Source organism: Nematolebias whitei, chromosome 13, assembly GCF_014905685.2.
Source record: "Nematolebias whitei isolate Nwh7 chromosome 13, NemWhi1, whole genome shotgun sequence".
Taxonomy (NCBI): domain Eukaryota; kingdom Metazoa; phylum Chordata; class Actinopteri; order Cyprinodontiformes; family Rivulidae; genus Nematolebias; species Nematolebias whitei.
The window spans coordinates 23732048-23758057 of record NC_056510.1 but is presented as its reverse complement, the minus strand read 5'-3'; the positions used below and the strand labels follow the sequence as shown (position 1 = coordinate 23758057).

At 40.3% G+C, this 26010-nt stretch overlaps 1 protein-coding gene across 1 annotated transcript in view; it reads right to left on the bottom strand.

Annotated features, from left to right (window-relative positions):
• Nucleotides 1-25439, bottom strand: part of igsf3 (immunoglobulin superfamily, member 3) — a 126211-nt gene extending 100772 nt beyond the window's left edge. Inside the window, exon 1 of the mRNA XM_037686170.1 lies at nt 25400-25439. Coding sequence (XP_037542098.1) covers nt 25400-25439 — 40 coding nt within the window. The remainder of the gene's footprint in view (nt 1-25399) is intronic.
• Between the last annotated feature and the right edge of the window lie 571 nt (nt 25440-26010).

Genomic DNA, 26010 nt, shown 5'->3' with positions numbered 1-26010 from the left:
GTGACAAACAGACACAAACAGACAGAGGGAAAACAGGAATCCCACAGGGAGCCGCTGAAAGAAAAACAAAATAATGATAATAAAGAAAGTTAAAATTTCAAATTTGAATAGAATACGTTAGCTTAACAATTTATATGCATTGGTCAATATGTTTAACAATTACCAGTAAATGAGAGCTCTCGGCTCTCTAAACCAGGTAAGATATTAAATGATCATAACCTTTCTACAGAAGTGTACGTCAAAAGATCTGAGCTCGATCAACATTTCACTGGTAGCGTAGAAGATCCTTCCAGTGTAAGCAGACAGTACACTGTCTTGAACTGAAAAATGCTTTGAAGAAATCCGGTAGTCTGACTCTACGTGTCATAAGAAGGAGCAGGTAAAAAGAGCCCATCAATACTGACTCAGACTTCGGTCGCCTCTTTTCCTTCACCGTGGTAGCAGTTCACTAATCTGGCGACAACCAGTCTACCCACTCCCAACTCAGATCACCTCACAACTGTTCTGCTGCATCACCGCTTCTCATGTTTCAATTTCCCTCCAAGACCTGCTGAAAACATGACTCGTAAATCACACTAAGAAAATCCTGTATTACTCATACTGTGTTGCACTAAGAGCATCCCTCTTCTTGCCTGTTTCCTGTCATTTGCTCGAAACAGGCCTCCTTACTTCTGATTACTCTCACTCCCTTCGTCTGTGTTTCACCCACCATCAATCCTTTCCTCTCGTCCTGCCCCTCCACTTTCTTCCCCTGCATATTCCTGTCACTTTTCTTTGCCTTGCGGTTCTCTGCATCTTTTCAGGCAGGATTTAAGCAGCTCTGTGGAACTTCAAAGTGCCCATCGCTCTGCAGGCTGCACAGACGGGATGACAATGACATACCAACCCCTGCAGACGTTCAGCAGATCGCTCTATCCCACCACCCTTCCACTTTAATCCCACCACCTCCGCTCTGTTTCACCTTTAGCTGCTGTTTTGATCTCCGAGCGCCCCGTGTTTGTACAACCAGGCACAAGATCTTCTATTATTAACGCTCATCTCCATCTCTGCTCACCACAGAGGTCTTGTTGTTGCTACCTTTCTCTTCCTCCCTGCCTCATTCTCTCTCTCTCTCTTTCTGGCTTCCCCCTCCTGTGTCTCATCTCTCATGAAGTTGCCAGATGCTTCCCACACAACCTTACAGGACGCAGGAAGCATGTGTCTGATGGAAGACGATGGAGTGACCACGAACAAGCTGTCCTCCGTGTTCATCTGCCGGAGCGTGGAGAAGGAGGGGAGTAAATGATTTTAAATACGCACACATACCACACACCCAACACACAGAAAGCTGCAAAGCGGATTAAGCTAAGTGGAAAGTGGGGGTTAAACACTAATCCAATCATTTGTGGCCAGTGTCTTATTCTCAGAGGAAACAGCAGTGAAACATGCCTCCACTCCACATCATCACTCCTCTGTGACACATGATAATTACACATCTGGAAAGGTGCGTAATAAAATTGCTGCGGGGAGTAAGTAATATAGCGGATATTCACTCCTAATTTGGAGATTCAAGCTCTCCATCCATTCAATTCACTGAACTTCTGTTTCTAAACACACACACCACAGCTTCCCTTCAGTGAGCAATCACATTAAAGGGACATTGCAAATGTTATGCCTTAAATTTGTGTTTTGGCATCAGTTTTGCATTACATCACTATTTTATCAAAAATTCCTGAGACATTTCACTACAGCCTGCATCAGAACTGCTACAGCTTGTTGCAGACAACAAGAAATATCTAAGTAAAAATTAAGAATAAAAAAAAAAAGCTTGTATTAAAAAATTGCCTGCAGAGTAAACATGTATGGAATAATATTTGCTTGACCGTTAAGAAACTTTTTAGATTGAGAAAGACCATTTTGTCTTGGCTGTGTTCAGACTTGCCACTAATTAGTCATTAGATTAATTGAAGGAGCTGTTTGTAGAAAGTTATGATTTATTAATATCTCAGCTGTTGTACTGAGCAACAGGGTTACATATAGTCGTGGAAACTTTAACAAACAGTGAGATATAAGTTTGCTGAGACTAAATGACGAGATCAGATCTGATCTTGCAAGTGTCTTTATTTCGGAGGCTCAAACAAGCGTCTGGAGGCTCCCTCTGCCTGCAGTGAAAGTCAAGCCCCGAACAAAGGGTTCACTGGCCTTTTATAGGCCTTCAGTTGCACAAGCTTTCCACGTGCATTTCCTAATACAGAAGTTCTTAGAAGACAGGATGTTTCAGCAGGTTGTCTTCTTCAGATGAGATAAGGCCTGGAACCCAAGGTCCAAGTCAAGAAAACAGCCAAGTCAGCATTATTTTAAAAGTGAGGGGAGGGTGAGGGATATGAGCCACTCGAAGGTCATTACATTTAGGAACGTACACAGGAAATTCATGGTGAAGAACCTCTTTTATCAGCCTGAGCTTCTAGGAGGCCCAGGCAAACATGGTGAACACTTCATTTACCAATATGTGACTATAAAAGTTTGCTTAGCGCAGTAGATACATTTACTTTCCATCACAACATCATATTTCATCATTATTTTCAAACACAAATAACTGCTGCAACAGTATACTGTAGCACTTCCTGTGCTGCCTGGGACACTTCCAAGAGAAATAATTTTATTTTTTCCTAGAACAGCTGAGAGATACAAAACCATCAGCAAAACTAATGTGTAGACGGAGCAAAATGTAACCTGAGACACTAGTTCCACTACCTTTTACTCTTTATCTTCAAACCTAACCTCTTGATATTAGAAACATGCCTATATGTAACATATTTGTATTGATCAAGATTAATGTCAAGTGTAAGGTTTAAGAATTATCAGGAGAACGCCTGGTCTTCACTGCCAATTCACATTAGTATAAAACATGCAAACATTAAGAAGTTGGGCCAGCAAAGCAAATGATGAGTCAGCTACTGATTTTCTGTTATAACAGATAGCTTAAGATTTTTTTTCTTCTAATTTTACTGTAACTTTTTCACTTTTGTGTTAATAAACCAGTGGGCCAATTATTGGGAATTTATGTCACGGATTACACTGAATACACAAAATGTGCCCTTTTAAAGCTCAAACTCCTTTTATTCAATCACTTTCTCAATATGTTACAGTGAAACACATTTTTCTGTCTCCTTATTTGAGTTTTACAGTGCTAAAAAAATGTTAAAATTTTATTATTAAATTATTTATTATTATTTATTTATAAATGTTTAAAGTTATGATTAACTCATTCTTTATCCATAAGTATTTGACAATGCAGTGAAAGATTATTGTGTGACCGTTTGAGTCTGCAGTTTATTGCATGAGCAAGTGTTATGTAAATGAACTTATTTGACTTTGGTTACATTAAATAAACGTATGATCTGTATTTTGTTGGTTGAAGATGCTATCACCACAAAAGTCATTAAGGAGAAAAATGCCACCAAAATAGGTTCAACACAGCAGCGATAAGGTCGCTAGTTCAAATCCCGGCCCGTGACCTTTCTTGGTGGACTTTGCATGTTCTTTGCATGCACGCGTGGCCTTTTCCCCAGGTACTCCAGCTTCCTCCCACAGACCAAAAACATGCATCTTAGGCTGACTCATAACTCTAAATTGTCCCTAGGTGTGAGTGAGAGACTGAATGGTTGTTTGTCTTGTTTGTCTCTATGTGTCCCTGTGTTGGACTTGCAACTGTCCAAAGTGTCCCCCGCCTCTCGCACAGTGATGGCTGGAAATGGGCACCAGTGACCCCTGTGACACAAAAAGGAAGAAGCGGGTAAAGATAATGGATGGATAAATCCATATTTCACTGGCCCCAAGAGAAATTTCAGCTTGTGAACCAGATCTGTAGTCTCTTGTAAAGTAACATTAAGAACAACCAAAGGCTACATGGTGGGAGAGAAAAAAAGCCCAGCAAGAAGTCACTGACAGACAGACATTACCTCCAGCATCCCAACATGACTAAAATGCACTGAAATAAGTGAACATTTAAGCAAATGACCAACTTATATTCTGCTTATCTCAATCTCAGAGAGAAATATCAAAGAGCATCAGAGTTGTTCTCTCTGTACACCTCTCAGCACTGGTTACAATTATCCAAACTATCCTTCAAGGCCATCAAAATCGTTTGACCCCATTAGCATCATTACCAGAAAGAGGTAGAGTCCTAAAGACATGGATAGAATCCAGGATAAGAGGAATTTGAAGAGATAAAGGCAAGAGCAGAGATTTTCATGGAAGGGGAATGTTACCATTTATAATGTGACTGAACAATACAAACTCTATCTAGTCCTAAGCATTTTGTTTTCCCAAAATCAGAATTGTCTTTTTGTAATCCCTCATGCACTTTATCCCTATTGACATAACAAGTGATTTTGTGCGACTAATGCATGAATGATGGGGGAAAGAGCTTTTAGAGACTACAAATGCTCATGTTATCTTTGAGGAAGGAAGATACGCATGTCATTTTTTGTACATGGCACCAAGAGATCATGACTAAATGTAAGTCATGTAATGAACTGGTGAGAATCCCCTCTGGTTGATTCTCGTAGCTCTTTCAGAGCGTTTTGGCTCCTCAAGGAGCTCTGGACAGCATCAAACATTACAATTCAGGCTGCATCCTCTCTCTGCTTTTCCAGTCCTCATCCTTCCTGCAGTGATAATCACCATCTGCGTCAGAATGTAGAAATCATTGTAGCAGGGCTGTTATTAACAACCTCCGACCCTTTTACCAGCGTTAAGATCTCCAACATATCCCATAGTGCCTGCCTAATTTATTAAATATAATCTTTTAAATGCATTTCTCCTGAACTGATAAGAAAGCTAAATTATTTTCAAGGGTGTACCAGAGCTGTTGAAAGCCTTGCCAGCCGAGAAACAGGTGTGGTAGTGAGAGTGACATGAGAAAAGCACTGGTTAAGAAGAGAGGCTACAGTAAGTGTTGTTTTCCATTAGCGGCCAGCAAAGACAGGCCGGCTGGTCATTCCAACAGCTGACAAACAGTTACAACAACTGCCCATTACACCCACGCAGCTCTAATCAGTACAACAGAGTACAAGATGTAGCTACAGGGAGTGATCATGCAAGTTATCATAGTGTATGCCACTTTTCCATGTCTGTGCATCTTGAGGAAACATATACGATGTCCATTTTATGTATTAAATTATTCTAAAATGAGAATAGTTGCATGAGGACGAAGTCTACCAACTTTTGTTTACGAGCACAAGGGTTTGTCTTCGTGCTATTCGAAGCTTTAAACTGCAGGAAACATTTAGAGGACCTAAAATAGATCATATGTATTTGTACAGTGTATTATTGTATTCTTTCATATTGAGCTGAAGCGAGAGCTACAGCAGAGCCCACGTTTAACCTAGTTGCTGCACTTTTAAATGTACAAATGAGACACTTACGTTCTTTCTTTCTCTTGTTGTTTCCAAGACAATGTGGTAGAGGTGCTGTAAAAACTACAGCCAGAGGGAGATTTAGCTCAGTAGTATGACTGAGATGGACAACCGCGTCTGTGAAAATCTCACTTAGAAACAGGAATATGTCTTGCACAGTTTCACATAATGAAAAGACTTCAGGAATTATGTGCTCGAAATCAACAGCTGGGTTCACTGCAGTTCGTGCAGGTCGGTGTATCTGTTTTTTCCATGTTTCCTGCCAATGTGCTGTAGAACGCTAAGCTAGCCAGCTGCTTACAATGGCCTCAACCTTTGCTTTTTCCTGTAAACCTCAGCTCATTTCGCTTTGCTTTTACTTTTTATTGGACATTTGATTTGGGCAAAACGATCCCAGAAAGTACCAAAGATGAAATAGTCGTCTAAAAAAAAAATCTATCCTTATTTAAACTGTAAACATGTTTGACCATTTGATACTGAAAAATCAAATTAAATAAAATCAATAAATAATAATAAATTCAAATTGATCAGTAACATTTTAAGTCAGGAGCGTTATATACAACACTTTGACCTACAAAACAACAAATAAATAAAACAATTTGTGCTGATTTATTTCATTTTATTTTTTTTATCAAAATGAGGAAGTCAGGATTAATGGCTACAATGAACACGTTTTGCAGTGCACAGCTTTTTGAAGCAGAGTTTGAAACATGATCCTGCAGCTCTCAGCTCCTGCTCATTGTTTAGCTGGACCTGGACCTGGACTTGGTCTTCAGAGCAGCAACAGCAGAGAAGATGCAGAGAGTGCAAGAGCGGGTGGGCTGTGTGTGTGTGTGTGTGTGTGTGTGTGTGTGTGTGTGTGTGTGTGTGTGTGTGTGTGTGTGTGTGTGTGTGTGTGTGTGTGGAGGGGGGGGCGGTTCCAGGGGAATGCACTCACAAGAGAAGAACCTGACAAGTTGTTTAATGACATAAAATATATTTTGTTAGCAAAGAATAGAGTCCTAACATTTGTGAAACATGCGTTTTTCCAACAAATAATAAAAAAAAACATCATCTGAGTTTATACTCTTTGTTGCTGCATGCTGTGGGTGAAATGCGTCCAGAGCTGAGGACTTGCTAGCAAAGAATAGAGTCCTAACATTTATTAAACATTACTTCTGTATTTAAATAAACATCAAAATTGTGCTTTGACAAACTAAAAAACAAACAAACAAACAAAAAATGTTAAAGCGAAAGCGGGGCAGGTAACGCGTGCTGCGTGTGACGAGCGTCACCAGCTGCTCAGCGGCAGAGGGAAGAAGAGGGAAGTTCAATCATGGCTCCCCAAATGACAAGACAGACATATTTGTTCATAACTTTATTATTATTAAGACTGAGAGTTGCCGGATTTTAGCAAACAGTTGCCAAACGCACCATGACAAAATGAGAATGGTGAAATGTTTTACTTTTTTTTAAACCCTACTCCCTGCCGCAAAATGTTCCTCGGGGTCACATGCGCCACCCCTGGCATTGCTCCGGGACCCCCCAGGGGGGCGCGCCCCACTATTTGAGAAGGACTGGTGTAATTGGACTCTAAATTGGCCCTAGTGTGAGTGTGTTGGTCTCTATGTGGAACTGTGATGGATTGGAAAACTATTTAGGATGTATTATAGCTCTTGTCCAGCTCCTTGTACTCTTGCATAGATTCAACAGGGTATAGAAAATAGATGGATATGACCATAAATAAATAAATTAAGGGATATGACCTTAAAGAGCCTTGTAACCTCATAACCTATAACCTAAGACCTTGTAATCTGCTTAGGCCACCTCCAACTGTTCACAGAAGAACCAATTAAGATGGCCAAGTCTTGCAACAATGTACTACATGTTTGCACAAATAATGCCAGTGTATGACGGCAGAGCTTTTGGTTTGTTTGGAGCTCTGCCATATCGCACGCCACTTCACACCTACTCACCAACTCAGCTCTGTGACTACCTCTGTTGCAGGCTCAGCAGTGCAACACCACTGAATGAGCTTCAATCCCCTCTGCAGTAGCCCAAACCACACAGAGACATGTAGAAAGCGTCTCAGTCCAACTTTAAAGTGTTCTTTGAAAAGGGCTGATAAATTGGTTCATGAATCAAAATCTGTTGCACTTCTGCGTATCTAGCTAAATACAGCCAGGACTCATGGCCAACAAAACTGTGTGTTTGTTTGTTTACTCGCTGGTTTAATTTAAAATTAACACTGCCCAGTCATCATGTTCTTGCTCTTTCCACAGATTTTCCAAAAGGTTTTCAGCCAAGGACCAATTATTATTATTAGAAAGTGTCCCCTTCTGGTTCTTATGGTGTCCAATGGCCATTCTTTGCTGGATCCTACAAGAATTTTTGAGAAAGCTTAACTCGTTAAATCAGCATAAGCTCCATACTCTGATTGGCTATTTGTAAAACTAATAGGTTTATGGAAAAATAATAATAATCCAATCAAGGTGTCACACACAATTTATCCCTAATTGTCTTCTTAATATAAAAAAATAAATAAAAACACTTGTCACAAGAACCAAAGACAACAAAATCAATTAATGGTCAATCATCCAGTTGAAACAACTCTGCGATAAGTTCAAAACACAACTTAATGCTTGGTATAAGTTTTTATGTAATTTCATTCCTTTATTGAAAATTGCAGGTTTTACCACTGCTTTCTGCATAAATGATAAATGGACTGTACTGAAGATACTCAAAGTGCTTTACACTACAATCTGTGCCCTCATTTACCCATCCATACAGCACTCTATTTCTTTACAAAGACTAATCAGAGCTTTATCACATTCATACACCAAACAAGACAAACATCGGAGGCAATGAGGGGTTCAGTGTCTTGCTCAGGGACACCAGCATGCTGGTGGAATTGAACCCCCAACTCTTGCATTGGAGGACGACTGCTCTAACCACTCAGCCACAGCCGCCCCATAAGAGTGCACGGTGAGTCAAACTAACTTGGAAAAAAGACATCAGTTGTATCTCGTCCAGGTTACGTTCAAAGACCGTTTTTTAGTTTTTCAAGAAACTTCGGATCAATCCAGAATCATTTTTAATATCTACTAACCAGATGGTTCTTTTTGTTTGTTGTTTGTTTGTTTGTTTAAGGAGTAATTACCGGTACTCTAAAATAAAAACTACATAAAACAAACTTGGAAAAAGCATAAAATTGTTTCTATCAAATACAACTTTCTGGACAGCAGATCTTAGAATCTTAATAAACATAAGCTACCATTTTGTAATAGATTAGAATTTAATTTATTTTTGATATTTTAACAACAGGTGGAGCTGGAGAGAAACACTTCAGATGGATATAAAACCCCTAATCCCTATTACACCTCTTTGAGATGTAATAGGGTTTTAATTTTTGCTATCACTTTCAAAAGGTCCACAGATGACAAAGAGTGAGTTCAGCCAATGAATGCAGCTTTCTTTAATGATATAGCACTTAAAAAGACCTGCACTTATCAGACCTTCAGTAAAGCTTCAGTAAGCTTTTATATTTAATCTATGGAGGGGAAAAAAGACGACTCAACCAATTACTACAAGAGCAGAGCAGAAGATTGAGGATCCGGCAGAGTCAATACTAAAAGGCGGCACAAAAGAGAGACCACCAGTTGGTCAGAAGAAATAATCACTGGATCCATAACAGCGACTATTCTTCAGGACACACACACCAGTCCTCATTCAGAAGTAAAAGCTCATTTGCACATGAGAATTACGGAGCATGATGTAAACAGAATACATAGCACCCCCTCACACCCACCGTCTCCTCCACACAGTTGCTTTGCTCCAAAAATAAGTCTGATAACTCTGTATGCAGAGCCAGTCACGTTTGTTTTCCCAGTGCAAAGAAAATGTTACACTCATATTATAGAAATTAGCCATGTCTCAGATTTTCACACAATATGGAGCAAATACGTTGATTTTAAATATTTCTCGGCCAAGTCAAGTCTTGCAGAAAACAGATTCACGTCAAAATGTAAATCTCCATTTCTGTCACTCAAATCCAGGTCTCAGATGTCCCACCTGCATGGTTCACTTTCGCCTCGGCTCTCCCTATGCTAAATACTTGTGATTTAAGGCTCCCCTGGGCCGCAGCAGTCATGACCCCACCTGCGCGTTTGCTCATAACAGCTGGTGGAACCAGGACAGAAGCAGCGAGCGTTTCCGAATCTACATCACACGTCTGCGTTTATGAGTTTCTGAATACTGGACGTCTGAAAAGCTGCTGCAGTTTTAAAGGGGCTTTGCTCTCTTGGCAGAAATATTTTTTTTCAATGTGGTCTAGCTGGATTTTCCGCTCTGATATTCTTGTGCTAGTAGCATTTTTTGATTTTGTCAACAGCACAGGCCAGATCATATTCCATCCTTCCCTGCAGAACAGCTGCCACTTCATCCTCCCTCCTACACCCTCAGCTGCTATGCCTTCCAGTTTAACCCCAATAAAAAAAGAGCTTCAGATTCCTCTGATTCATTTAAATAGCATTAAGCACATCATTTTGATCAACACTCATTACTGGAATAAATATATTCCTCCAGCTCAGCTAGAAAACAGCACAATTTACAGAGTGCTGTGTATTGCCTTGTTATTGTATCACTGAACATAAATATATGGTAATTGAAAATATCTGGTTCAGATCACATTAATGCGTCCTCTGAAACCGTTCCAGAATAACAAATTTGAACATGCTTATCTTGGACTTTTCTTACGAATACTTGGATGCCATTGAACTTTGGAGCACTGCAGTAAAAAGTCAACAGACAGACTCGGTGCAGAGCAGAAGCTCAGCTACTGTGCCACAGTCACATACGGCACAGCTAGAGACACATCTTGACATATAAACTTAATTAAAATCGAAAAAGCGTGAGTCAAGACAGCTCCTTACTAACCATATTGTAGATGAATAATTCAGGAGAAAGACAGAGAAACTGCAGCTAGTAAAAAAAAAAAAAAAAGGTTAGAATGTAGCTGAAAAGGTTACAGCGCTTCTAATCACTTTGTTTACTTTATAAATCATAGATAATACCGGCAGGCCTGCTGGGAACTCTGCAATAACATATATGTACACAAAATACAGACTGTCATGTAAACAGGATAGTTTATGCAACACTGATGTGTTACCTAAAACCAATCACTTTCAAATCCACTTACAAAGGAAAACGTCATTTGAAGTTGCAATCTGGTGTATGAACAGTTAATATCTTACCTGTTTTAGACAGCTCTCTGAATAACCTTAGTTTTTAATAAAGAGTTTAATACTGACCAGATTTACAAAGTGATGACAGGTCCAAACCGAAGAGGAATGATTAAAACAATTTAAAGCTCAATTTGTTTTATTTAGTTACATGTGACTGCTATTTTAAAAACTTTTTAACACCATCCTCGGTTTTACATTACACATTTATTACAGCAGAAATATTCAAATATTCGTCCTCAAAATGCTACAGCTAGCTGCAGCTGCTAACTGTTTGCAAATAACCCTAGAATGCTATCTAAATAATAGTGTAATGTAAAAATGATGGCAAATTAAATGCTTAAAAAAAGAGTGTTCACACGAGCTGCTATGAAACTTTAAAACGGGTTATTTGAACCTTGCTTTTTCCTCTCATGCTAGCCCTTAGCTCATCAATCCAGTCAAAATATAACTCTTATTTCTCCAAACTGAGTTTATTCAAAGCGATATCTACAACAGGTTAGATATTAAATGTTTGTACCATTTTAATGAACCTCACTTCAAATTATTTGAACTATCAGTTTTGAACCTGAGAGAAAAACTAAGACTGGGACCAGCGACAGAGAAAATTAGACTGGTCCATGACCCCATATATATACGAACTCCCCCCACCCCGCCACACACACACATACACACACACACACACTTCCAGTACATTAATAGCCTACAGCTACACCCCTTACTTAGTCCATTAACTCTTTGTGGACACCTGCTACCCTACTAACCTCGTCTCCCCAACCCCCCTCAGTCGAACCCACCCTGACCCCCACATTCTGTGCTCACACTTCCCCCACCGAGTCTGAGTTGAGAACACAGTTGCAAATCAACAACAGGACAAAACCGTGCAGAAAGCAAAAATAAAAAATAAAAATGCATAAATCTCAACACTCTATGTGTTATCATGAGCAGAAAGAGTGAACGTTGTGTTTTTCAGGACTACAACAACACACAGCTATCTCCAGTCATTATCCATCTTAAGCTTGTGCACAATTAGGCCTGACAGCTGCGTCTGCTTAATGTACAGTTGTTAGTTTATTGCATGATTGGCAACTTGCTATCAGCCCCAACATTTGCACATAAAGCTGCAGATTGGAAACGAAAGTAATTAAGTATTAATTAGTCAACTTCAAACAGATTTTCCCCCCCTGCTATTGTCTGTTATTTTGCCTCTCGGGTTGTCGAAGTCACGAGTGGATAAATTCATGCATTTATGAATAGGCAATTACAATACACAATAAATACATATTAAAATAAATAAATTGTAAAGCAAAAGACAGGCCCGTTTATCACCGGGCATAGGAATATAATGGTAAAGATGAATGCAGACAGAGTTATGTCTGGATGTGAGCACCCAGTCGAGCGCTTGTCGCTGCATGTGGATCAGCATGTGGAGAGCAGTCGCCATGGTTACAGCGCCTGGTGTGCATCCCTCCAGCGTGGGATCTGCTCGGGTGGAGGATCAAGCATGGTGCAGGGAGTATAGGGACAGCAGCTCAAAGTGCTGTGGGTGTTCGTGTGTCTGTGTGGAGGAGTAAAGCGGAGTCCTCTCTGCAGCGACTCCCTAAACGCAAAAGGGGAGGAGCGGACAAAATCCCAAAGGGGAAGTAAGTGGGGAGGGGGGGGGGGGCTGCTTTAATCTCACCTTGGCAGAGAGGGTGCTTGTAAAGAGTCAAAGATAAATGTGGCTGTTAAACACAAACCTTTAAGGTAGATGAAAGTATCTGGTTTGGCTCTCACATATAGCCAGTTTCTAATTAGCGCTCTTTGAAAAGTGGGATGAGGTGAGCCGAGCTTTGTTTCTAAAAGAGTGGGGGAGGGAGGTCAGGGGTTATTCACTGAAGGAGGAGGCAGCTGGAGTGCTATTATTAAAGCGGACAAGAGAGAAGTGGAAAAAGATCCATGCAAATCAGCCCAGAAAGAAACTGGTTTACGAATGGCCAGAGGGTTCCTGCTTATCACAACACAAGAGATAAAATCTGGGCGTGAAGAGATGGGCCGGATTGGAGGCGAGATGGTCTGACGTGCTGGAGAGGAGTCAAACCAGACACAAAGCAGCTGCTGCCTCTGCTCTTTATGCAGCTCCAGTCTCTCCTGAATCACCGTGGCAGGCAGGAAGCCTCCCCCCAGAACTTTAGCTTCTCCTCAGTCATCTCCCCATGTGAGACAGAGAGGAGACCACCACTCAGATCTGGGTCACAAGGGAAGTTTGTCACTAAAAAAGCATAGATGTGCACAAGGACAAGCAGTAATTACTCAAACCTTACTGTTATTTTGGAGGAAACTATAGAGAAAAAGTTGCTTACAAGCATTTTCCCTCAGATTGAAGCTTGAACTAGTCAGATTAATGCTTCTGTGTGAGTTTCAGTGCCAGTCTGGGAAGTCTGTAATACAGGCCAGTTACTTCCCCTGTGGCTATTGGACACTAACTAGTATTTGCCTTTAGGTGCACCTGAAGCAAGAATTTCCACAAGCACAATCAAATCACACACACCTCATCAAATCTATTGATTCATAGTCGAATGGCATGCAGTTTTAATCTGAACCAGCTCTTTAAAAAAAAACTGCTGGAAGCTCTACACATGGATAGTAGCCGAGCTGAGAGCCTTGTTTCTGTCTGTCCTCTGTTTTGTTTGTTTTTAGTTGAACCAACACAATTCAGATATGAGGAAAAGAAATGGCACCAAAGGGATCTTGTCATGAGTATACACAAAGGCACAGGTCCTGTGCTTATGTTGCAAACAAGCTTGCGTGCAGCAGCAAAATACAACGGGGATGGAAAATAACAAGAGGAGCAAACAGTGCAGCAATCAAACAGCTACAGCTATATACCCCCTCCAAGACAGGGTGAATATAACGTCAGGTGACAACAACCTGCAAGAAATAATGAGAGACAAATCCTGGGATAGTCCCATGCAATTTACAAAAAACATAAATAAAAAAAAATGCACAGACAGACAGTGAGTTATTGCTTCCAGCTATGGTGACCAGACAGCACTCTTCCTTTCATTCACTGGAGGTTAAAACACAAACGACATGTGAGCAGAGGACACACTGGCCTGACCACACGTTACTGTAATTCTTGAGTGGGGGGCATTCAGCTGTCTTTCTTATTTGAGATAAATATAAGGCTGTGTGTGGTCATGGAGGGGCAAACCTTAAAGAATAATGTGGATATTTTTAAAGAGGGGCAGCACGGTGGTGCAGCTGGTAGAGCTGCTGCCTCTCAGCAAGCAGGTTGCCCCGGTTCAAATCCCGTTCCAGGGCCCTTTCTGGGTGGAGTTTGCATGTTCTCTCCGTGCATGTGTGGGTTTTCTCCGGGTACTCCGGTTTCCTCCCACAAACCAAAAACATGCATGTTAGGCTGATTGGTGACTCTAAATTATCCCTAGGTTTGAGTGAGAGAGTGAATGGTTGTTTGTCTCATTTGTCTCTATGTGTCCCTGTGATGGACTGGAGACCTGTCCAAGGTGTCCCCCACCTTTAGCACAGTGGACAGCTGGACATTTGCACCGGCAAACCCTGCGTCCCAAAAAGGAAGAAGCGGGTAAAGATAATGGATGGATGGATGGATGGATGGATGGATGGATGGATGGATGGATGGATGGATGGATGGATGGATGGATGGATGGATGGATGGATGGACGGACGGATGGATGGATGGATGGATGGATGGATGGATGGATGGATGGATGGATGGATGGATGGATGCATGGATGGATGGATGATGGATGGATGGAGTTTTAAAGAGGAGTTATCTGAAAATGTTGTAACTAATCAGTATCTTACCTGTTGTAGATAGTTTCTGAGCTATACGGTTTATTTCTGACTGGACCGGCAGGTAAATGCCTAATCAGAACATTTCTAAGACAAAAGTGGATTATTGCGATCTTAAAACAACTCCAATCTCATTTCATAGCTGTGTATTTATAATTATTTTACCACTGTTCGTGTCACAATATGTGGTTATTTACTTACAATTTTGTGGTTAATTGCAAGTGCTAGCAGCTAGCTAGCTGTTTTGTTTTTGGTGCAGACTGGAAAACTTCCAGCAGAAAGTTCAGAGCCAGCAGCGATCCAGCTTGATCTTGGTCCCACTTGGATTAGCCATTAGTTTATCAATCTGATCAGGTTATTTACTCCAAACTGAGGTCATTCAAATAGATTTCCACAACAGGTAAGATATTAATTGTTCAAAGTCTTTTCTCTGAACCACAATTCACAACATCTGATCAGTGCCTTTAAGATGCCCGATTAAAAAATAATCACAAGCAGTCAGTAAATGTTTAAATATCTGTGACACATTAAATTTGCTTTCAATGCCACATTCTCTGTATTTCATCCTCCGCAGAGTTAAAACTTCAGTAGCAAGAATCTCTCTTTCTAAACCCACCGGTTCTCTGTGAAGATAAATGTATTCTGACACGTTTCACAGCTGTAATTATAAACATGTTTTGCATTAAGAAATGTTCACATTTGAATAGTTTTTCATAAGAAAACAATGTCTCCCCTAAAACTAGAAATCCTCTGATTTTTTGACACGTGGAAAACTACAACATAAACAATTAAATCTACCCTTGAGTGGCTGTGTCACCCCTTGTTATTCTGTAAAAGTGTTTAAGTACACACACACACACACACACTAAACACTCCACAGTAGTTGTGCCTAAACTGAAAATGAGCTTTTAACTACCTTCATGTTTTTTGATTACGCCAATTATGGAGCATTGGCTTTGTGCTCTGCTGATAAGTGCAAAGTTTGATAGTGTGACAACTAGTCATAACTTTTCTCTTTTCAATCAATAGCACCGTAATGAGACAGGATAAAAGGTTGCTGCTTTAGCTTCTCTGCTGACTCCAAACCAGTAATCAAAAATAACACCCCAAAAAAAAAAAAAATCCTCACTAAAGACAAAAGCAAAGCAGCTCCCACGCAGGAGGATAGTTTATGTCATGGCTCGAAGAATGTATACTTTTTGTTGCTGCTGATCTTCTTTCTTCGAAGCCTTTTGTTTCAGCTTTTCTTACAGTGCAGACAGATTCAAAATACAGTCTGTCATTATACCCCAGGAAAAAAATGAGCAGTGCTTGAAAGAAAAAAATGAAATAGGAGGAAAACTATACAGTTCAAGTTCTTAGGAGACTAGCTAAATTATCTAAGCACATCATTCCTATTTGAGTTACATAAAATGACATTTGGCTATGTTAAATAGAGATACATGCAAAAATTGAACAAAAGAGACAGAAAAACGGTCAGATAACGCTAGCTAACATGTTAGTGTGAGTTGTAAAAGGTAAAAAAAGATTTACGGTATTTTTCTGACTATAAGGCTCATTTAAAATCCTTGAATTTTTTCAAAAATTGACAGTGAGCCTTATAATCCATTGCATCTTATGTATTAATTCTGGCTGTGTTTATTGACCTTGAACTGATTTTATGTGATACACGGCGCTCAAAAAGCTGTCAAAATGAACTTATTTTGCTTAATGCGCCTTAGGGTGCATTTACACTAGCCCTGTTTAGTTCGCTTTAATCAAACTCTAGTCCGTTTGCCTAGAAAGTCCGGTTCGTTTGGGGAGGTGTAAATGCGCAATCTAACACTGATGTGGAACAAAAAAAATCGAACTCTGGTCCGCCTAAAAACTTGGGTCTCGATTCGGTTGAAGTGAACTCTAGCGCGGTTCAAATGCAGTGTGAATGCAAGTGGACCAGAGACCGCTCCAAAAGCAGGAAGTGGACTACAGCACAGGGCAAACTAATGCGTATTTTTAATACCTCATATGGAGCCGTCAGCGACCTTCTGTGAAAAATAACATTCTCAGTGGTCTTCTGCCTCATCTTCCGCTCATGCCGAGTCCATTGTTGAAAAATGACAAAACAGAAATCCTAAAACTGCTAAAATTTGACGCCACTTGGTTTTTGCTTTTATTTCCAGAAGAAGAAGAAGTGTCTTCTTCAGAGGTTTTTGTTTTGTTTCCTTCAGTAGTTCTTGGTGCAGCGCCACCACAGGGGAGGAGGGGAACAGGTTGGCTCGACTGACTCAGTGTGAATGCAAACCGCACCAGCTGAAATGTAAACAAATGTTATGAATTTTGGTCCCCAATCGAACCGAGTCTACCAGACTATCAGGTGTGAAAACAACCTTACAATCCGGTACACCTTATAGTCCAAAAAATACGGTAGATATACAGTAGTCTCTCGATACTTTGCGGTTCGACTTTTGCAGACTCATTCTTTCACGGGTTTTCAACGTAAGATTGAACATTGTGTTCGAACTGAGCCTTAACCTGGACCGAGCTGACCTGACCAAAACCGAACGAACCTGGTGCTCGCGATGGCCACTCTGCCCCTGGGCACTGATCGGCTCAGTAACCGTAGCATCAGTCTGTCTGCTCTCGATCGCTGTGCTCTTTTAGAGCGTTTAGAGAGTTTGGAACGTTGTTAAGAACATTGCAAGAGTGTGGGAAGGGTTTATAAAGCCTTAAAATATATAAATAATAAAATAAATATAACGTCCCAACTTTGCGGATTTTCACCTACCGCGGGGGTGTCTGGAACATAATCCCCATGATAAGTGAGGGACTACTTTAATGTCTTCAGTTAGTTAATGAATGCAGCTGGTATGTTTTTGGAAGAATCTGGACTCCTATTTGCATCATAGTGACCAATATGGAGCCAATCACACAAAAATACCTGAAAATAACACTGAGCTGAGTTATTGGGTAAAACACAACCAGCAGTTTGTGTTTGATGCTGATTGGAAACCAGAACTAGACCTGAACATTTACCACAATAATGCCAACAAACGTTAACTGTCTAAACAAATGAGGCTACATGTGTCAGATATCAACACAAGCTGGTCCAAGTCTCAAACTAGAACCAATTCATGTTGGTCCACCACTATCCCATGATTCCACAGTGTGTTTTGTTTCTTCAACTTCCATCAGTACCACCAAATGTACTTCAGAAGCATTTTGCCCACCTGAAGGAAGGTGTCACATTCACTCGGTCAAACTTTAATATTTTTATAACTGGGACACTCAGATCCACTTCCAAAACTCCTGCTAGTAATTTCCATGACCTGCTCTCTCAAATGATGGCTGGCAGTCTCATGACACATTTTTCTTCTTCTTCTTTTTCCCCAAACTGTTAAATCTCAAGTTATTTATTTTGAAAACCCTGTTTAACTTTTGGCCAGGTGTTATCATTTATATTAATGCAGATACAGAAAGAGAGTTTATTTAGAAATGATCAGATTCTTTGTGACAACATCTGGATTCCTACCATGTTGTACCATATACAGCTTTATGTAACATCTGCCCAAAATAAACCAGACAGGGATACATTTTTGAGGTAATAAAGTGTTGATTCTGGACAGAATAACATCATCTTCAGCAGTAACATAGTTTTCGATGATGTGTCTTTCAGTACATAAGATTTACTAAGATAGTCTTACTGTGCTAATGCATTGCCTCAATCCATCCAGTTTAGTTGCTACATTGCAGCCAGCAGAAATGCTGTTTTGACAAGACCTTCTGGGGATCCTTTACTCAACTTATTCCTTTTTGTGTGTGGGGAAAAAGAATCAGAGACTAAACAGTTCCAGACAGTAAAAAGTGTCAACACTGTGGCAAAAAACGGGCCTTGTAGGGAGGTGGTACTTCTGGGGTTAACCACAACCTTCATATTGGGGCCTTGCAGAGCTAAACGTTTCTGATTGGTAAAGTATTCTCAGCGTGTTATTTCTACCTGTCTGTTTCAGTCAGTGCAGGTATCAACACCAGTCCATGAGAATTAAGTTGTTCTATAAGAACAGCTGTGTCTGAACACATTTTAAACTCAGCCATTCATGCAACTTCGCCACAACCTGCACGGGTTGACTTAATGTATGAGGATAGACTACGATTGGGAAAAATATGAAATGATTCCACATAATAGGGCAGTAATGTTTATCAAGTGATTAAGTACTAATAAACAAAAAAAGAACTGACAACCCAATAAAATGTAGAACATGAATAAATATTGTGGCAACACAGCTGAAATGCACTTTCTTGTTTACATTGTTTGCAGAAAGCCATCTGATCAGATGGTAATCAAACACCCAGATAAAAGCGTCCGAAGAGTCACAATCTTTGACAGTTTGCTTCGTCTACTCTTTACATTAAACAGTAAGTGATATGCAACAGATCCAGGGCTGAAATAATCTTTGCTCCTTGATCGATGAGGCATTTAAGTTCTGGATGCTGTTGGTTAAAAAGCATAGTGACTTGCAGATGTGCACTCTAATGCACCACTGCAGTGGTTTGAACTTTCAGTATGGGGTAAATGGTAAATGGACTGTACTTATATAGCACCTTTCTATATTATCAAGATACTCAAAGCACTTTACAACACAATCTGTGTCCTCGTTTACCCATTCATACAGCACTCTACTAGATCTATACAAAGATTAATCAGTGCTTTATCACATTCATACGCTGATGGGGCACACATCGGCGGCAATGAGGGGTTCAGTGTCTTGCCTAGGGACACTTCGGCATGTACCTGACGGTGGAACTGAACCCCCAACTCTTGCATTGAAGGACGACTGCTCTAACCACTCCTGCCATAGCTGCCCTTGTAAGAACACTGTCAAAATAAAGGTGTATGTAAAGGCAGAAATGTGTGCATATTAGTCAATAGTTATGCAGAACTAGAATTTGTAAATGTATGTTTCATTTATAAAAAAAACAATTTAAAAAGTGTAAACTGTTCAAACTTACACATGCAAACTTCAAGGTGACAGTTGTGGTTTACTCTTTATGAAGACGAACTATCGCCATTTGTGAATACAAATGTTTTCTATGAGAATATGGATTTACAACAGAGATCTTACATAACAGGGTCACAGGCTGGTTAATCAAGCACAGAGCACATCGATATACATTGCACATGCATTCTTAACGCTTTCTCCATTTCAACTTAATAGCGCCACCAGAATTTCTTTTAAAAATAGGAAAATGAATCATCAATGGATTATCACTATACACAGGAGAAATGTTGGCGGTTCTGTTACAGTACAGTGGGTGGAAGACATAAAACCATTAAAAACAATAATTTGTTCAGATTCAAGTTCCGTATTATTGAGTTTAAAACACAATCATTCACAGAGCAGGACAGACATTTTATTAGACATCATTCAGAATACAAAGGATGGGATTAACAACAGCATTTTTATAGGTACCAGCAGATATTTGAATAAAAGGAAACAAGATGACAGCTAAGATGGCAAAGAAAACAACTCAAAATCATATTAACTTCATATAAATAAGCAAATCAGAGGCGAGGAGTATCATCAAACAAATTTAAAGAAAGAATGGAAGAGAAGGTGGGATATAGAAAGAAAAAATAAGTTGGTTTTATAGGATCAAAAAGACAGTAGGAGAAATAAGAACTGGAACTTGAATCTGAACGCATGCGCAACGTGCATCGATGTGTTCTGTGCTTGACTAACCAGCCTGCGACCCCATGATTTCAGTTGTGAATTCATATTTCATATTCTTATAGAAAATAAATGTAAATCACAACTGTCAACTTGAAGTTTGCTGTCTTTAGATACACATTTATTTTGACTGTATTCTTTACCTCATATTTTGGACCCTTTTCAAACACCATAGTTGTTTTAGTATATCAGCCTGATCTGCTGAAACATAAATATGATGTCAGGAAATGGCAGCCATTCTGTTTAACCACTTAAGATTAATGTCTGCACTTTTTTTTTTTAGATATACTGGTTATGTGCTTTTTTTTTTCCCTTTCACACCAACTGTGAGGCCCTACAAGTAAAAAATGTGTCACTCACTTTCTTAACTTACAGCTAACCCTCTCTCACTCAGGTTTATGTAAATCCATTTGAAACTTACCCAGAATTGTGCAACAATAACAAAAAAAGCAATGTGCTCCAAGCTGGCAGAGCTAATCACAGTATATATATAAAATAGCACATTGTTACAAATGCAGGTGGCAAAATGTGTCAAACATAATCTTATAATTTTCTGTCTGCATAGCACGAAGCTGCTCTCAGACCAGCTGATAAACAGGACCAGTGGCACCTCATCAGAACCCAGGCGGCTGCTTTCCTGCCTGCCAAATAAATAGAAAGCACTGAAGCATTTAACAGTTAAAGTAGCCTTCCACACATTTTAGACTTTCAATTTAGCTATATAAACTGAGACTTTAGGTTGGCTACCCATTCCAAACATACCCTCACACAAAAGGCACATATAGTTGCACCGCACTAAAAGCGTGACATCTCTCTCACTCTCTGCGGGGGAGAGAAAAGACATCCTGTTTGTAAAGCTAATAACCATTCGTTCCTTCAGGCGACTCCTTTTATACGCTTTATTTCATATACTCTGGTGGCACAAATAAACACACGCACGCGCACTCACTCACACCTGGTTGCAAACTCAGTCAGTCAGCAGCATAAATAACCCCAAAATAAGATTTACCTGCCAAAACCCCAAAAAATTGCAGGTGGCACCTCTGGGCTTAACAATGACTGATACTGTTTCCATCTAACACAGCTGTCAGCCACCTTGGTTTTATTCATTTTTAAACTAATTCAAATGCAAACACGTGCGCTGCCTGGCACAGGCCAGAAATAAAATCAGACAGCTGATCACACAGACAGGCTTGATTGCATCTCTCTTAGCACTGAAGCTTGTGCATACAGACTGTGCGATGGATAAACAATAGTATGATCCTGCAAAGTACCGAGTATGATTTTGGTGAAACAAACTGAAACTTAAGTTTAATTTTAGCCATTGACTGGTAGGTCTGTTGAAATAAACTATAAATCCATTAATCGCATGATAAATGAAAATTATCAACCTCATTTTCATTCATCGGCTTTATCGTTTCTTTGTGTCTCTCTCTTTCTACTGAAGACACTGGATGACAAAAAGCTCAACTCCGGTCAGTGTTGCCAGGTGAGAAATCTAGGATTATCGTACTAGAGACATAAAATTATCATATTTTGAGAGAAATTATCATACACCAGTCATAACCAAAATAACAAATCTATTGATGCACTATAGTAGTGATGGGTCCGCTTCCAGATCGACTCTGCTTCTTCTTCTTTTCTTTTTCTCACTCATGGGGCGGGCGCAGCGGACTATTCAGCCAATCATGGCCGTTGTTCTGAGGCAAACGCATACACGTCACTCGTAGGCAACATTTAGAAAAGCACAATTGGCTGGAATTTCCAGCCAATTGTGCATCTGTTTGCGGACACAGATGCCTTCAGGGTTCACAAAAAACTCCAATAGACAGTTGCGACAGGCTGATGAACCAATTACAACCACACATTCACGGAATGGTCAAATTATCGTATATTTGGCTTTTTTTGGGATTATTGATCGTACATCGTACAGAGGGCAAAATTGTCGTACAAATAAGATAATTATCGTACACCTGGCAACACTGACTCCAGTGCTCTTTACTGACCCCTCCCTTCCTCTTTCCTCTTTAAAATCTGTTTTAACCATCCAAAATTGCGTTTTTGGGTCGTTAAAATCAGCTAAGCTGAGAAGCTAAGCTACGAACTAAGCTAACGGGCTGACCTCGGGGCAAAAAACCCTCCGTCTTGTTGAAGCTCCAAAATTCGCAGTTGAAAACCATGCCTTCATCTAAAAAGTTGTTTATCTCTAAAAAAGAAGTTGAGAACTTGTTTACAGATTGTTTATTAAAAGCTTTGTGTGAAAAATGCTATGCTAAAAAACTCAAATCACACTGAGCATCCGCCATTTTGAGAAGCGAAAAGAGAAAAGAGAGACAGCCCATGTCATGTCAACAGGCCTCCCTCACATTTTTCTTAAAGAGACATGCTGCTCGCTCTTTCAATATCCATCCTTATGTTCAAACAATCTTATACTGCCATCCGGTTGTCAAAAAAAGGTACTACATGCAAAACAAATTAACCAACATTTCTTCTTAAATTTGACATTACTAATTATTGTCAAATTTCAAACAATATTATTGTTTATTGCAATAATTTCTGAGACAATTAATTGCCCAGCAAAATTTGTTATTGTGACAGGCCTATTGACTGTTTGAAAAACCTAAAATTAAGAAGCAAGCATGATGGCTTGAAAAGTTTAGTTCCTGTTGATGATGGAATTACCTCAGGTTGGAGAAATATTTGATTTTGATCAGATAAACAAACAAGTAGCAAGTCCAAGTATGGCTCAAAACTGGGCATACTGTCTTTATAAAAAAAAAAGTTGCCAATCCTGGTCCTTGAGGACCACCCTTCTCCTCTACAGTCTGCATTTGCCATAATTCAGTCAGACTTATTCCATCTCAAGCTGGTGCTAAATGCTGACAAAACCAAAGGGATGTTGTTTTCCAACAAAAAGTTGGTGCCAGCAACTCTTCCTCCTATCTCATCCATGCATGGTGTTCCTTCTGAGTTTGTAGATTCTAACAAATACTTGGGAATTTTGGTCGACACACATCTCTCTTTTAAACCACATATTGAAAACTTGATAAAGAAACTGAAATTAAAACTTGGTTTCTTTTTCAGAAATAGATCTTGTTTAACTCTGAATGCCAGAAAACACCTTGTAACCTCTACCTTCCTACCGGCCATTGACTATGGTGACATTATTTACATGAATGCCCCTTCCAGCTGCTTGCAGATGTTGGATGCTGTCTACCATGGTGCACTAAGATTCATAACTGGTTGTAACTACCGTACCATCACTGCACCCTGTACTCCTTGGTCAGCTGGTCATCATTATCTACACGAAGACTCTCACACTGGTTCATTTTCATCTATAAATCCCTCCTTGCTCTGCTGCCTTCGTATATCTCCTCCCACATGTCCCGTCATCAGTGCAGTTACAACATGCACTCTCAGGACATCATTACCTGCAGTGTTCCCTCAGTGAAGACTGAATTTGGCAAAAAGTCATTTTCCTATCAGCTCCTGCAACCTGGAACACCTTGCAACAGGAAGTGAAGATGTCCACCTTAATTTCTTTAAGGGGTTTCAAACATCTGATAATGTCAATAGAAAAATCAAAGCAGATATGTTCTTGTTTTTAGTATTTCACCCTGTTTTACAGCACCCTGATTTATTGTTTTATACGCTACTCTTATTTTAACTGCATTTTTACTGTAGTTTATTGTTATTGTTGTCTGTTCTGTCTGGAACAGGTCCCTCCTGTAAATGAGTCCTCGTGGCTCAATAAGGCTAGCCTGTATAAATAAAAGTTCAATGAATGAATGAATGAATGAATGAATGAATGTTATAGATGTTTTTTTCTGCTTTGACACACCTTATTTGAAACAAGTGATTACCAGGCTTCTGTAGAACTTGAAGACCTGCTGACAAGCATGGAAACAACTAAAACATGCAGGGTGATGACCCCCGGGGATCTGGACTGGGCACAGCTGTTCTAAAAACAACATTCAAGTGCCACAGCTAGCTGCTGATGCTGCTATTTGGGCATTCCCCTGCTTATGTTGAAGAGCTACCTAAAACACAGGTAAGATATTGATTGTTTAAAACCTTTCCAAAGAACCCCACTTTAAAAAAATCTGAACTATTGCTTTAAGGTTACAGCTGTTTTTAATGGTAATTATTTTGCATTTAAATGGTGTAGCTGATACCAGCAGCTTTCAGACAGGTTGTTAGATTTGATTCTAAATACTTGTTGTGTTGCCTCTTATAGCATGTTTAATAACAGATAAAACAAAAATAATCTATTAAGCATGGTTTAACCAATTTAGTAGTAAACAATCATGACACGCTGTTACAGTAAAGTGCTGTTGCCAGGCCAACGGATGTTCAGTATGAGAAATCTTGTATTATCCACATACATCTAATTTTAAATAAATCCATCATCCTAACACCTGGGATGTTTCCACCGCCTCAGACTGATTCTCACAGATTCCTGATTATGTAACACAAAGAGGTCTTTTCTTTCCTCGGCTCCCGCTCCAGATTAGATCTCTGAAAGAAACTCCATTTGCAAGGATGAAACTTTTTGCACCTCCACCTCGCCCCAGTGAAAGCGACTTGCTAAAAGTTGACTCGAGGCGCAGACTGGTAAATCCTCTTGGCTTGGGGGGGGGGGGGCCCTCCAGCAGGCCTACATCTTCCTCCACCCCCACTCTCCTGTCTCCGCCATCCCATCCAGGAACACAGAAAAGCCATCTGGTGTTTGTTTGGGACAGCTCTGCATGCTGTGTGTGCGTGTGTGTGCGTGTGTCAGGAGTCACTTCTGTGTAAGCACGCTCAGTGTGTCATCTGGACGTACCTGCTCCAACTTGTGTGTCTAAAATCCAATAAATTACAGAGAAGAGGCAAATGTCTGACATCTGAACACCTGACAGTGACTTCATCAAAGCATGCTGCTGATGTGTCATCCATGTCAGAAGATGCACTTCTACAGGAGGGTCCGCTCCAAACACCAGTAGGCGGGTTATATGATCAGATCCAATGATACAGAGTTAATTTCAGCCCTTATCACATTAACCTAGTTCACCACACACACACAGCTGTCCACGAACATCTGTTCTCATGGGATCATAGATGTGCCCCGCTTCCACCTGATTCGTGTCATGATGACTATTAGTTCTCCAAACATCAAGTATTGCACAGATGCTGTGAAATATTGCGCTAAAAAGGGGGGCATTAAAAAAAAAAGAAGCCACCCTAAAAGATTTCCCCCATCCCTCTCCCCCCTCAGACTTACCAAGCAGCGCACAGGCGAGAAGGAGCGCACCGGTTGCCATTGTAGGCAATGTGTTGCTCCGCAGATTTCACTCCCCAGTATCCTCCTCCTGCTTCAGATGAGGAGCAGATTTATGCAGCCAAGTCCTGAATGGGAAGGATGGAGGTGTGTGGGGGACATGAAGCTGATGTATGGAGAGGGACTAATCCAGAGTCGGTGAGTCCGGTGACTTTTTACTTATTTATTTATTTTTTCCCAAAAAGCTTCTTCTTGATGTTGCTTCCGCTCGCCCTCACCCTCACCTATCCTGCTTTTATCGATGACGATGTGCGCGTATGATGCACGGCTCCAAGGCGACCCAACCCACTCCTCCGCTCTTTACTACGCATCCGAGACTGCGGAGGAGGAGGAGGAAGAGGAGGACTGAAGGAGGAGACCCAGCCGCCTCCTCAGAAAAAAAAATAAAATAAAAGAGTCAAGTCCAATAGATCCGCAGACAGCACGACTTGCAGCTCCACCAGGTCTGAGGAGGAATGGAAATACATGTTAAAATCCTCGTCACGGGTCGGAGAGCAGCTCTGGATTTTTCCACTAAATCCCGGAGACAATAATCAATGGATGTCTCCGCAGAG